This window comes from Podarcis melisellensis (genome assembly GCF_964234715.1).
Source record: "Podarcis melisellensis genome assembly, chromosome: 14".
Classification (NCBI taxonomy): Eukaryota; Metazoa; Chordata; class Lepidosauria; order Squamata; family Lacertidae; genus Podarcis; species Podarcis melisellensis.
The window spans coordinates 32,645,652-32,660,290 of record NC_138546.1 but is presented as its reverse complement, the minus strand read 5'-3'; the positions used below and the strand labels follow the sequence as shown (position 1 = coordinate 32,660,290).

The following is a 14,639-nucleotide window of genomic DNA, read 5'->3' as shown; positions in this document are numbered from 1 at the left end:
TCAGAAACCCTTATTCCACTCCTAGAGTGGTTTAACAGTCCATCTGTCTTCATAGGGAACTCTGGAAATTGTAGGTCTGTGGGGGGTACAGGAGTCTCCTAATAACTCACAGCACCCTTAAAAAAACTACTAGCTTGTCCCTTGCTAACTGTGGTACAAGCAAGGGTCCTTGGTAACCACAAGGAAGCATGCTTTTTTGTCTCTCAGGGTCACAAAAACCCAGCAGCAGAGGAGAATGAATGTGGGGGCCTGTGATTTATACATTCATTTTCTCCCTGACCCAGAGCTGTAATTATAATAATGTCCTATCCTGTCATCAGCATGTCCAGAACTTCCGTCTCCCAATCTCCGCAAACAGGAGCGGTGGTAGAAATGCCAGCACACTCTCAGCAAATACCACAGGGGCAAAGAAGTTAATAGACACCGCATTTAATGCACGAGCAACTCCCGGTGACGAACACAGCTGCAATTAGCAGCAGGGAGAGGAACAGCGTTACCATTTACTCTCGCTCCAGTGTGCTCCCACTGCCGCTGCTTCAAGCTGTGTGCGCATGACGTTAGCCACAATCCATACCTATCCTGTAATTTCTTGAGAAATACAACTGTCTGGTGTGTCTTTCCTCAACCCAGCTTCCACACAATTTGAAAACATAAGCCACACTAACTTCAGAGTTCTTATTATTTATTAAACTTATTCGTCATTGTTTTCCTACCAATATAACCCAAGGTGACCCACAACAATAAATAAATAAATAACAGTAAAACCACCATAAAACAAAGCACATAAGAAGCAAATTTTTAAAAAGCAGAATTAAAACACCCCACCCATTGAAGGGGACCACAGATAATTAAAAGCCAAAGGCCTAGCAAGAAAGCAATGTTGGCTGGGGGCATTAACAAAGAGACTGCTTTGACAGCTTCAGCAGCCTCTTTTACAACAAGGGTGGGGGATACCAGTCTTGGCCCACTGCAGGGCTCAGGTTAGCATGTGAGCCCATTTTCTCTAGCCATGCCCACAGTCCATCAGTTTATAGGCAAGAGGGTTGGGCTCAGACCTGCTGGGCATTACAGTACTTGCGACACTGCATCCCCTGTGCGGAATGCGTTGTCAAAGCAGATCCCTGCAGCCAGCAGGATTCAGGGGCAAAACTAGGCTTTATTTCAGCTGGGTCAAAGACACAGTTTGGCACACACACACCCCATCTGCAAATTTGCTTACACACACACACACACACACACACACACACACACACACAGAGAGAGAGAGAGAAAGAAAGAGAGAGAGGGGGGGGGCTGGGGGCCTCAATGGCATCCCTCTGGAGGCTTCACCCAGGGCAAAAATAACCTGGCTAGCCCCCCCCCTCCAGGTACCGCTCTGCAGGATTGAAACTTCCTCTCATCAGCTGGATAGTGGAGTGTTCAGTCCAGCTGGGTGCTGCTTTGCCAGTGTGTTCCCGGTGGAGACTACTCTGGCAAGGCAGATGCCCTCCCCTCCAGACAATTGACAGGTAGGTGGCTCTGTGGGGGTTCAGAAAGATTCAGATCTGTTCTGTTCTGCTAGCTGCCAAAAAGCTTCCTCTGTTCTACATAATCCCCTCTTGCAGATATAAAACCAGAGATTTGGAGGACACCTAAATATGCCCCTCCCTGTCCTATAACTTTTCTTTAGGGCTGGGCCTTGTACCTGGCTCTTAGTTCATCTTGGTTGTACACAATAATAATTTAAAAACTCTTTCAGGCAACTATTAATTCTTTTGTATAAAATTTTCACACTCGTGGGTGACCGACTGGAACCAAAAAAAGCTCAATAGTGGTTTTTTTAATAATCACCTTTGGCAGAGTGTGGCACAGTGCAGAATAATTTATTGCTGTATTCATTGGCAAAAATGTGGGCTAGCCGCAAATTGTGTCCCTCTTTATTAGTGATGTCTGTTACCTGGATCTGCACTGCCATAAAATTAAAACGTTTTTCCTTTGTTAAATAGCTTGCAAATGGAATAGTGAAGAAGTGGAAATTTATTTGACGCTAGTGTGCCACCATGTGGTCTTCAGTGAAAGAAAAATAAAGATTTTAAAATTATGTATGGCAGAGGAAATAGCTGCTGTGGCTTGTCTAGGATATTTTGGGTTGCATCCACATGTTCTGTTGGTTGAATTTCCATCCTGATCTGTTTGTCGAAAGTTTGCAGGGAGATTGTTAGAGGTTGGCTGCTTATTCATTCTGACTTATAGTTGCCATATTTTGAAGAGCAAAACAAAGGACACATCGGCCACCTTCTCCTATTAACTATGGATCACTATGAAGACTCTCATTTTAACATACCCATGAAAAACAGGATGTGTCCTGGAATAAGAGGACATATGGCAAGCCTATTTATATGCAGGTCAACTGTTATCCCACACTTTCTCGTAGTGCATCCCCCACTGAGTTCCTTACTGCAAAAAGGACCATTTTTATTTCATTTTTAATATGTTTACAGCACAAGAACAAATCCACTTTAATTGTGCCCCCTCAATTCATTGAATTCCACCAGCAAAACTGCTACAATCGAGACATGACATGACATTTTATGCTATCAGACCATCTAGCTAAGGATTGCCTCTGAATACCAGTTGTTGGGGATCACGACTGGGGAGAGGGGTTTTTATGCTGCCATGCTCTTTGTGGGTTTCCCAGAGACATCTGGATAACCAATCTAAGAACAGGATGCTGGACTAGACGGACCTTCAGTTTGATCCAGCGGGGCTATTCTGGTGCTCTTTACTCACCAAATGACAAAGTAAGGATAAAACAGCAAGAATTCATCAGGAGCAAGGACTGCAAACCAGAGGTCAGTTGGAACATTCAGTACGTGTGCTTAATTGGGAGCATCCGTTCTGAGCTCAACAGAACCTGCTTGCAAGTATGCACAGAATTGTGCTAAAGGAATTTGGTGGCAAGTATGCACAGAACTGTGCTAAAGAAATTAGTTGTAAGTATGCACAGAATTGTGCTAAAGAAATTTGGTTGTATGCACAGAATTGTGCTAAAGGAATTTGGTGGTAAGTATGCACAGAACTGTACTAAAGAAATTTGGTGGCAAGTAGATAAATAGGTAGGGACGCGGGTGGCGCTGTGGTTTAAACCACAGAGCCTAGGACTTGCCGATCAGAAGGTTGGCGGTTCGAATCCCCACAACGGGGTGAGCTCCTGTTGCTCGGTCCCTGCTCCTGCCAACCTAGCAGTTCAAAAGCACATCAAGTGCAAGTAGATAAATAGGTACCACTCCGGCGGGAAGGTAAACGGCATTTCCATGCGCTGCTCTGGTTTGCTAGAAGCGGCTTAGTCATGCTGACCGGAAGCTGTACACCGGCTCCCTCGGCCAATAAAGCGAGATGAGCGCCACAACCCCAGAGTCCTCCACGACTGGACCCAATGGTAAGGGGTCCCTTTACCTTTTTATGCACAGAACTGTGCTACAGAAGTTAGTTGTAAGTATGCACAGAATTGTGCTAAAAGGAATTTGGTGGCAAATATGCACAGAACTGTGTTAAATGCACGTTACTTAACTGCGTCTAACCAAGCGGGCACCGTATGCTTCTCTTCTCGAGGGTAAGCGCAACTGGACCCAAAAGCCTCTGCAGGCCTCCCAGAACTCAAAGCGTCGCCATGGCGACGAGCAAGCGTCTCTCCGAAGGCGCCGCTCGGCACTCGATTTACCCCGTCTACGTGGCTCGGCGACTCGGCTCTGCGGGCTGCGCAGCCGGCCGGCGCATGCGTATTAATTCGGCTCCCCCGTCGGCGTGCCGCTCAGGTTTCCTTTTGGTGTGCGGCGGCCGCGGGGAGCGAAAATGGTGAAGCTGACGGCGGAGCTCATCGAGCAGGCGGCGCAGTACACAAACGCCGTGCGGGACCGGGAGCTGGACCTGCGCGGTGAGGAACGCGGCCTTGTGGTGGTGGCGGCGGCGGCCTGGGAGCGGGAAGCGCGCGGCGCTTGTTTGGCCTGAGTAGGCCTGAAGCGCGCGGGCAGTAGGCAAAGCGGGAGGGGCAGCTGAGTCGGGGGACGGTGGCTCAAGAGGGTCACGTTAGGTGGCCCACGTGGATCGCGCCGCCCCTGTCCTGGAAAGGGTGTGGTTGGCGTACCTGTTGCAGCTGGTGGTAATAGGAGCCCAATGCCCAAGAGGTCACCTGGGTCTTAAGGAGCAAAGTTGGTTCGGTGGGCACCCCCAAAATAATGGACAGATGCTAGCGTAAGAAGAACCCTGTTGCATATACAGTGGTACCTCGGGTTAAGTACTTAATTAGTTCCGGAAGTCTGTTCTTAACCTGAAGCACCACTTTAGCTAATGGGGCCTCCTGCTGCCGCTGCGCCGCCGGAGCACGATTTCTGTTCTCATCCTGAAACAAAGTTCTTAACGGTATGCCCCACGGAGAGCCTCAAGGTCCATAAATAGCAACACCCTAGTGGTCCTGGACCCTAAGGAAGTTAGATTAGCTTCAGTCAGAGCCAGGGCCTTTTCAACACTGGCTCCGGCTTGGTGGAACGCTCTGCCTCATGAGACCAGGGCCCTGCAGGATCTGATTTCTTTCCGCAGGGCCAGTAAGACAGAGTGGTTCCACCTGGCTTTTGGCTTGGAGCCAATTTGATTCCCTCCCCCTCTTTCTTTTTTCTTTTCCTTTCTCCTCCTGCGATGAGGTTTCAATATTTTAATGTTGTATTTTAATTTTGTTTTTAAGTTGTATTCATTCAATTTGTTTTTATTATTGTTTGTTAGCCGCCCTGAGCCCGGCCTTGGCTGGGGAGGGCAGGGTATAAGTAAAAATTATTATGATTATTATTATTATTATTAACCTGAAGCACTATTTCTGAGTTAGCGGAGTCTGTAACCTGAAGCGTATGTAACCCAAGGTACCACTGTACTGTAGATAGGTAAAGGGACCCCTGACCATTAGGTCCAGTCGTGGCCCACTCTGGGGTTCCGCCGCTCATCTCGCTTTATTGGCCAAGGGAGCTGGCGTACAGCTTCCGAGTCACGTGGCAGCATGACTAACCTGCTTCTGGCGAACCAGAGCAGTGCACAGAAATGCCGTTTACCTTCCCGCCGGAGTGGTACCTATTTATCTACAGTGGTACCTCTGGTTAAGAACTTGATTCGTTCTGGAGGTCCATTCAACCTGAAACTGTTCTTAACCTGAGGTACGACTTTAGCTAATAGGGCCTTCCACTGCCACTGCGCCACCGCCACGCAATTTCTGTTCTCAACTTGAAGCAAAGTTCTTAACCCGAGGTACTATTTCTGGGTTAGCAGAGTCTGTAAGCTGAAGTGTCTGTAAGCTGAAGCGTCTGTAACCCAAGGTACCACTGTACTTGCACTTTGACGTGCCCCCGTCGTGGGGATTTGAACCACCGACCTGATCAGCGAGCCCTAGGCTCTGTGGTTTAACCCACAGCGCCACCCACGTCCCATTGCATATATATACAGTCTCTAATAAGAGGCCATCCACACAGTTCCAGGAAACTCAAAAGGAGCTAATGAAGACCCTTACACCGTCATGTTTAGTATTCATTTTAATTTATTAAATCTCTATACCACTCTTCATCTGTATATCACGGGGCAGATCACAACATAAAAATGCAAAATGGGAACACAGAATACAAACCAAAGCAAAACAAAAACACCTAATAACCCTCCCTCCCTCCCACAAGTATTTGGCATCTAGAGTGATTTCTTAAGAATAGACCTTTTAATTAGCTGTTGCAGCTGTTAACTGTTGATGGAATTTCACTCTGTGAGCCTGCTTTTTTAAAGCAATTTAAGAGAATGGCTATTACCCAGTAGCGTAGCGTGGGGGATGCAGGGGGGCCGGCCGCACCAGGCGCAACATCTGGGGGGGGGCGCTATACTCGCAGCTCTCTGCCCTTACCTGGCTCCACGGGTTAGGGGGCGCAAATTACTTGCCTTGCCCCGGGTGCTGACAACCCACGCTACGCCACTGCTATTACCACAAAGGAAGCTGCCATATACTGAGCCGACCATTGGTCTATCTTGCTCAGTGTTGCTTCTACATTGACTGGTAGTGACTCTCTAGGGTTTCAGACAGAAGCCTCTCTGAGCTCTACCTGAATTTTCCAGATATTAAACCCGAGACCTTCAAACAAAGCATGTGCTCTACCTGTGAGCAAAGGCACACCCGTTATTTAACATGACTTATAGCAGTGAGAACTACAAATTAGTATTGAGTGCTTTGAAGTACTATTTTTTTCTGCCTATCCTAAAACTGCTGGCACACAATTTCACTGAGTAACCCCAAGTCCATCCTCTCAGACTTGTCAGGAATACTGAGGTGAAAGTTTTCTTTCCAATGTTGTCTAATACATACCCAAAGTATATATTTTCCCTGCACTATAGTTTGTTTGTTTTTGTCCCATGTTGCATCATCAGGATATAAGATCCCTGTGATTGAGAACTTGGGCGCTACCTTGGACCAGTTTGATGCTATCGATTTCTCTGACAATGAGATTCGGAAGTTAGATGGGTTTCCTCTGCTGAAAAGACTGAAAACATTGCTGATGAATAACAACAGGTTAAGGTGAGTGTCTTTCCAACTGCAATTTTGAGGTCTCTTTGGCTGCAGTTCTCGATACTCTACTTCTTGTACCACTTATTCAAGTGTAAGCTTAAAAGCAGCTGAAGTTTGGGGAAGAGGACTTACAGCTTCCAAGATAATAATTATTCTGATGGTGTCCCCCCCCCCCCATTTTATTTTATTTTAGCCGAATAGGTGAGGGACTTGAACAGTCTTTACCAAATCTCAAGGAGCTCATTCTTACCAACAATAACATCATGGAATTGGTAAGTGAAATAAAGGCTGAAAGAAATTGGAATGATTTATTGTATTTAAATGAGTGGTTATAAAATTGCAAATAAGATGATAATTTGCTTGAAAAAACTTATTAATGATGTAAGTGGGAGCGGGAGACGTGAGGAAGTCTAAAGATGTTATGAAATTTTGTAAAAACAAAGCAATGCTGTTTATTATTTTTGTATTTCTTTTATTAAAAACTCCAATAAATATTTATTAAAAAAAAAAATGAAAGAAATTGGAATGATTGAATGACATACACGCAATCACTAGAAAGGCCCAAAATTTTCTAAGATAGGGGTTTTTTTTGCCTTTTTTTGATTACATGAGGCAACTTTCTCAGCGGAGATTTTACCCATTCTGACTTCTTGAGAGCAGTTGCAATGTAGCAGATAATACCAGTGAAATGTTACTCAGAATATTGTTTCCATGTTGTTGCTTAAAATAAAGAAATGGCCCAGGTTTGCACACAACATTAAACCATGGTTTTGTGCTACATGCATGAGCAAGATGACCCTGAACAACACTGCTCTCCCATTTCTTCCTTCCATGCAGCTGGGAGTCCTTGGCAGCGGTTAAATTTTGCTTTCCACTGGTCACAGCTTATCATTGCGAATGACCTAGAGATTGTGATTTGTAACAAATTTTGCTAAGTTTAATCAAGCCAGCTGCAGAAACAACAGTTTGAAGCTTGTTGCCCTCCAAATGTTAATGGACTCCTGCTGCCTTCAGTCAGCATGGCAGTCCTTTGATATCTACCATCAATCTTGGATGGTTGCTTGGTCTGAAAATAAATGGCCATAAAGGCTTGCCTGAGCTTAGGAAAAGCAAAGTTAAACAAATAAGCTCTATGATCCAAAACTACCTGAAAAACCTGAACTTAAAATTATTTCTTAATCAGACACTGTATTTTGTTAATATGCAGTTTTGTCATTGATATTTGTACAGTGGTACCTCGGGTTAAGAAATTAATTCGTTCTGGAGGTCTGTTCTTAAGCTGAAACTGTTCTTAACCTGAGGTACCACTTTAGCTAATGGGGCCGCCATGCTGCCACCGCACGATTTTTGTTCGCATCCTAAAGCAAAGTTCTTAACCCGAGGTACTATTTCTGGGTTAGCGGAGTCTGTAACCTGAAGCGTCTGTAACCTGAGGTACCACTGTATAGGAAAATGGTCACGTGTTGTCTCCGTATAAGATCACAGATTTTTCTTTTGGTGCATTTATATGTGTAGAGAAGCAATGTCCAATTGGAAATAGCATCTACATACAATATGGTTGGGTGTAGTAAGCCATACACACCCTTGGAGAAGAGCTCAGTAAGCAAGTGAAAAAAATCAGTTGAAAATAAACCCTAGAATGTAAACTGACCCCATAAATAACTTTTGTTGCTGCTGTTCTGGGTGAATTTTTGAATGCAAAGACACTAAAGGTTAATTGTCTTGCTTTTACAATGTAAAGCCATACAACTGAGACAAATGTGTTTAACATGTTTCACATAGCGAGTTAAGCCTAACTGTTCCTAAGCTATAAAGTTTGAAATGCATGCAATGATCCTTATTCTGTAGTATAATTAACTTTTGGTTAAGGGGCTGAGTGTGAACTGAAAAACGTATATTAACAAATCTTTAACTGCATTTGTGTTTCTCTTATTCAGGGTGATCTAGATCCTTTGGCAACTGTCAAATCACTAACATATCTGAGGTATGAGATAATTCACCTTTGTGATCAAATATTATAATATGCCTTCCTTACCAAACGTCTGGCCTATAAATTAAGGTTGGCAACATGATCTGCCAAATATTTTTTCCTGAAGCCTTCAGCACTTAATAGAACTAAGAGGGCTTGCTTTGTTTTCCAAAAGGTCTCTTGGGATTTCTGAGTGTGCAGTTGTGGTAAGAATTCACCTCTACACCCCCACTGTTTGTTACCCAGGTGAGGGACCACCTTTTAAATGAACCACAGAACCAAGGAAACTGTTTCAAGTCCAACATCCAGATTTAGGGACTCAGCGTTTTTATTTATTTTATTTATTGCAATAGAGCTCAACCCAAAGTGCCAGTTGAGAGGGTTTGCTCAGAGGCACTTCAGAGCAAAAGCTTATATAGCAGTTCAAACGCAGCAAACGAAGAGTCATAAAACATCTTCACATATGTCAGGAAAGGTTCCAGGTCATGAAACAGAAAAAATGTATGGCCTTTTCCTGCTTTCCACTCCCCCTGCTGTCGCCTTGTGGTTGACCAGCAGTGCCTAGACCTTTTGCCCATTTTGGGTATTGGATGTCCCACATTGCCCTGGCAGCCTAGTCTATTATCATTCTTTGCTGACGTTTCTCCATCTATCTTTCAGGAAGCTTCCAAGGATTTCTGATTAAGACTCTGGTACTAACTCATATGAAAACATCCTGCCATTTGTGCTGCTTTCAAGGTCAGATAAGGAGAGATGGAATGCAGCGTAGGCGGGAGAGTCTCACAAATGAGAGCGCACAAAACTCAAGCCTAATACATTCTGTCTAACAGTTAAATGCAAAGAAAGTGAAACGCTGAAACATTATTAAAATAATAAAAATGTACACCTGGGGTCTTTAGATGTGAATTCTTACCACAGAGTGATGCTTCTTCACAAGAGGAGAGTATAATAAAAGTATGATGAGATAAATAATTATATACTGAAGGGATCCATGTTTATTTTATGTAATTAACATTTGCATAGTTCATTTTTTTTAACATTTTGCTGAGGCTTTTTCAGAATGAAATGAAAATGAAAATATTATGCTTCATGTAGTTTACTTATCAGATAATATTTTGATTCACAGATGGCTCCGGATATCATAGGTCTTTGAAATAGGTGCCACGTCTTTCTGTCTCTGATTGTAATGTTTGCATGAACTTTCATGTTCATGAGCATCACAAACAGATATGCATTAACATGTAGCAGATTAGTAGGTCCTGCCTCCAATAAAATTAAATTTGAGAGCAGTTCTGACATCAGTAACCCACTAACGGTGACAGCAATCAAAGCTTTTATTCTTCATCAAATAGTGTAATCAGGTTTAGTTTTGGTTATTAATCTCCCTTTAATTAGTCAAGCAACTCTGCTTTTTACCTCCGTCCTCAAAGTGGCTGGTGGACCAAAGCATAGTTAAGAGGTTGGCAGGACTGGGGTCTTCCCATTTGGTCTGGCCTCTTAAAAATAATTATTCCCAACATTGGTAAGAACCTGGGAGATGAAGGGGAAAGACACTTGGCAATAGGGAATGTTGGGCCAAAACATTCCTCTTCAGCAGTGCCTTTCTTTGAACTGTGTAAATATGTTTCTCCTTTTCCTCCCTTCAGTATTTTAAGGAATCCAGTGACAAATAAGAAGCATTATAGGTTGTATGTCATCTTCAAGGTCCCACAAGTCAGAGTCCTGGATTTCCAAAAAGTGAAATTAAAAGTAAGTGTTTTGGCAATTGTGAAGAATTTGTCTTTTGAGAAGCTATGCATTTAAATGTTTACTACTTGAGTTTTCTTTTCGTGCCTATAGTATAACATATTTCTCATTATAACGCATTTTCAGACTGTGACATTTGTTTATGGCTATGGCTCTGCAAATGTAATTCTGAATGTCTTTCTCATGACCATACCGATATCATGAAAACACATTTATGAATCTGCAGTCATAAGCCTGGAAGCTTTTTTATTTGGAACTGTATTTTAGATTTGAATCATTATTAACATAAATACAGGATTGCCTTCTCCTCACCAATCAGCAAATGTTAGCCTAAATGAAAGCTTGAAGCAGTTTTCAGACGATAAACATGCTGAAGCTTTTTACTATATATCTTATTGTGTGTTCCATTTACTTGAAATAGTTTCTGTGAAGGTAATTCCTAGAAATGGGGGGGTGTCTATTCCCTGCCCGCAGCTGTGGCTGGAGGAAAGAAAGCAGAGTCTCATCAAATATGCTTTGAGATTAAATGTTAGTTTCTTGTGTAACAAATAAACTCTAGTTTGCCTGCTGGCTGTGACTTCAATCAACTTCATACTGTTTTGAAGTGAAATTAATGGACAGGAACTATTGCGTGGTGGGGAATATCTCAGTGGACTCCCTTGCCATCTGAGCTAAATGGAAAATAGATCTTTCTTGTGAAGGGTTATAGGTTTCACTAGGGCCAAATTTTAAGGCTTCATCTTGATGCCACCTTGGTTTTTTTCAAGAATTGCACCTCACCGTGCCATTTCTTTTTGGGAGACAGGAGCTATGTACCGTATACATGCTTCTATTGAATGTTGCATTAACTCTGTGTGTGTGTGTGGTATCGCTGTAGGAGCGTCAGGAGGCAGAGAAAATGTTCAAGGGCAAGCGGGGTGCACAGCTTGCAAAGGATATTGCCAGGAGAGCAAAAACGTAAGATACAGATAACCACTTTAAACTGGCAGTCTCCTTCAGAAACACCACAGCCGGTTTGTAAATACTCTTGGGCTGTCAGAAAATTGAGTAGTCGGTGCACTAGTTAGCACCAAAATTGCCTAGTTGATGAATGGCAATCATTGCCTCTTTTTCTCGACAAGTACATTACGAACCCGGACAGTTTTAACACCCAAGCTAGCAGCTTGAACAACACATCCGATTGATATTTTTTTCATAAAAGGTTCTTAAAAGGGTGGGATGTGGGAAGGTCACTCTGCTGGTGTTTCTGAAGGAGCTATTACTTGATTGTATCAGTTTGTTAACAAAGATGAGATACTACACCTGATTGAAATTGGTGCTTCCGGAGACTTCTCTTGGGAAGCTCGAGAAGCATGACAATAACGCTTTGACTTTAACAAAGCGTCTTTTTTCCTTCTGAAGTTTCAACCCAGGTGCTGGCTTGCCAAGTGACAAAAAGAAGGTGGGCCCTTCCCCAGGAGATGTGGAGGCTATTAAGGTAATGTTTTTTCAGACTTGTACAGGGAGGAATCTACCAAGAAAAGCATTCACTGTCATTTACTTCCAGAAGATTATCTATGTGTGTGTTGTTTTTCAGGTACTGACATAATTTGCGTAGCTTTCCTTTGCAAATAAAGAGTTCAGATTTTGTAAACATACTATAACTCTCTTGCTCCTTATTGCAAAAATTCAAGTTTCTAAGTGGCCAGATCAACAAAGTCTGATAGCTAGGGGTAGATATCAGTAGGTTAAATATGTATTTGTCTAAGGAGCAACAGCTAAAATGTTATAGGTAATAAAATGTCACCCTCTAGCTGGAATTTAATTGAACTCTTCTTGACATGCTGAATCGTTTTCAGAGCCAGTGTGGTGTAGTGGTTAGGAGCAGTAGATCCGTAATCTGGGGAACCGGGTTCACGTCTCCGCTCCTCCACGTGCAGCTGCTGGGTGACCTTGGGCTAGTCACACTTCTCTGAAGTCTCTCAGCCCCACTCACCTCACAGAGTGTTTGTTGTGGGGGAGGAAGGGAAAGGAGAATGTTAGCCGCTTTGAGACTCCTTTGGGTAGTGATAAAGTGGGATATCAAATCCAAACTCTTCTTCTTCTTCTTCTTTGGTGTTCAGACCAGTCTTGTTAGCACTGTTTTAATAGGCACAGTTCAATTGTTGTGAAACAGGCATTGAATTTAATGTTAAAAGTGTTGCATAAGTGACCTTTGATTTTTTTTCCCTTTAAGAATGCCATTGCTAATGCCACAACACTTGCTGAAGTAGAGAGGCTGAAGGGTCTGTTGCAGGCTGGTCAGATACCTGGCAGAGATCGTAAAGCAGGTAAGGAATATCTTTGGAACCCTTATTCTTGCAGGACATTTAGAACAGAGGTTGGACTGTCCCTTTTCTCTTTCTTCCTCTCCGCGCAGGGGAGTTGGCCTTTGCCAGAAGTCAATAAGAGCAACACACACACCCCTGCCACCCGCCAAACAATACCCCAGCCCAAGAATCTGTTCAGCAGCCTTGGATTTTGTAGCTGGAGTCAATCACAGCCCTGCACTCCCAGGCCAGGTGGGAAAAGGCCTGCCAGGCAGGGAGCAGGTCTTCCATGACTCACAGCCAAGATGGTATAAGGCAGCTTCTGATTTTTAGACAGAAGTTTTAAGAAAACTAGGATTTTCCATAGCCTAGAAAAGGCCACTATCCAAAATTAAGTATTTCTTGGCAGCAGTAGTTAGTAGAATAGCCGTTATTGCAGCTTGAGGAAGCAAACAAGTTAAGAACCTGCAAATTCACTTAATGCTAGTGAGCTAAATTTGAAGCATCAAAAGCCCATCTTTAGAATACTTCCATACAATAAAAAAAGCAGACCTGTACAGTCACTCCTTATCATCAGCTTCACATTTGTGGTGGAGGGAATGATTAAAATATTAAGAAATTGTGCTCTTTTCTTTAGGCCCTATGGATGAGGCTGAAGAAGAGATGGAGGAAGATTCAATTGCCAATGGATCCTAAAATGCATTTTTCTGCATCTGGGAAGTCTGCAGAATACTCTGTACCATTGTCTGTCAAAGCCTTTTGATTGATTGCTGAAGTGGAATTATTATTATTTTTTGTAGTTTTTGTTCAGAATCACTCTTGTTAATTTTTTATACTGTACATTTTGAAGTAAAATTAAAACTTTTTTCCTAAACGCAGCATAACATTTGGTGCAATCAGTTGGTTTTAAAATAATATTATTGCAGCCTTATGTTCCGTGTACCACCGTCCCACCCCCATGTGCATGTGTTGGTGCCATTACATCTAAAGTTTCAAGCCATAGTTTGCACTTGCCCTCCATACATGTGAACTATTGTTCATTTAAAAACTTTCTTTTTGGAGAGATGCAGTTCACTTGCAGAGAGCCATGGCCACGTGGTTTCTTGTTTGTTCCAGAAATCACAGAGAAGAAATGGTTGGAGGAGAGGCCTCTAAGATACAGTTACCAGATTTTTTCAATGAATCCGGGGACACTTTTTTTTTTGGAAGCTGAGTAGCAACAGGGAGACAGTAGTGGGGATGGTGAGGCAAAAGACCCTGGGCCCAAGCAAACATTCATATTGCATAAAGGTGCAAAGCCCTTTTTTCCCACCTTGTGAAACATAAATGCACAGAGTTTTTTAAAAACTGGGCAACAGCATGCCGCACGTCCGTGACTCCTGAGCTTCCCCCCGATCTGCCCCCCCTTTGTTTTGACTGATCGGGGGGAGTCACGGGTGGGTGGCTGTTGCCCAGTTTTTTTATTTAAAAAAAACCTGCGCATTTATATATCACAGGGTTCAAAAGAAGGGCTTTGCACCTTGCCTGCCAGAGAAACCACGCACCTTGCGCCCCTCCTGGTCAACGCCCGCCCACCCATGACTCCCAAGCTTCCCCTGATCTGTCAAAACAAAGGGGGAAGGGGGCAGGAGATCTGTACCACTGGACGTCCCTGGTTCCCCTTCGGCAGTGGCGGCGGTAGCGAGCAGCTCCTGAAGCCAGCTAGAGCCAACTGTGCTACCAGGCTGGCTCCGGGCTGCTGAGGCTGCCACTGCCACATTTCCAGGGGACAGATTTGCAAATCCAGGGACGACTGGTAACCCTACTCTTAAGAGTAAGCCACACCCACACTGGCAACTTCAGCTCAGGGCTCAGGTTAGGCCTTTCATGCACACAAGTGTGAATCAATAACTATACTACAGCAGTTATTACCTCAGAGAAGGTAAGGTTGACCCCTATTTTGACACAAATGTCAGCCAGAACGTCTGCATTGCTTCTGTTACATGCCTTGGTGAGTGATGGATGTGTGAATGTGAATCCACCGTATAATAATCCACCCCCATCATTCAGCCCGAACACTGTGGGGAACCTCTTT

The 14,639-nt window shown here is 43.6% G+C and overlaps 2 protein-coding genes across 2 annotated transcripts in view; one reads left to right on the top strand and one right to left on the bottom strand.

The window, feature by feature from the left end:
* Positions 1-14,639, bottom strand: part of LOC309356816 (F-box and leucine-rich repeat protein 13-like) — a 243,429-nt gene that overhangs the window by 223,939 nt on the left and 4,851 nt on the right. The window lies entirely within an intron of this gene.
* SNRPA1 (small nuclear ribonucleoprotein polypeptide A') lies at positions 3,755-13,443 on the top strand. The gene is made up of 9 exons (XM_081888776.1): positions 3,755-3,913; positions 6,424-6,571; positions 6,756-6,834; positions 8,500-8,546; positions 10,178-10,280; positions 11,155-11,234; positions 11,679-11,754; positions 12,493-12,586; positions 13,203-13,443. Exons 1-9 carry the CDS (start codon positions 3,832-3,834, stop codon positions 13,259-13,261), a joined length of 768 nt encoding a protein of 255 aa, XP_081744902.1. The 5' UTR covers positions 3,755-3,831; the 3' UTR covers positions 13,262-13,443.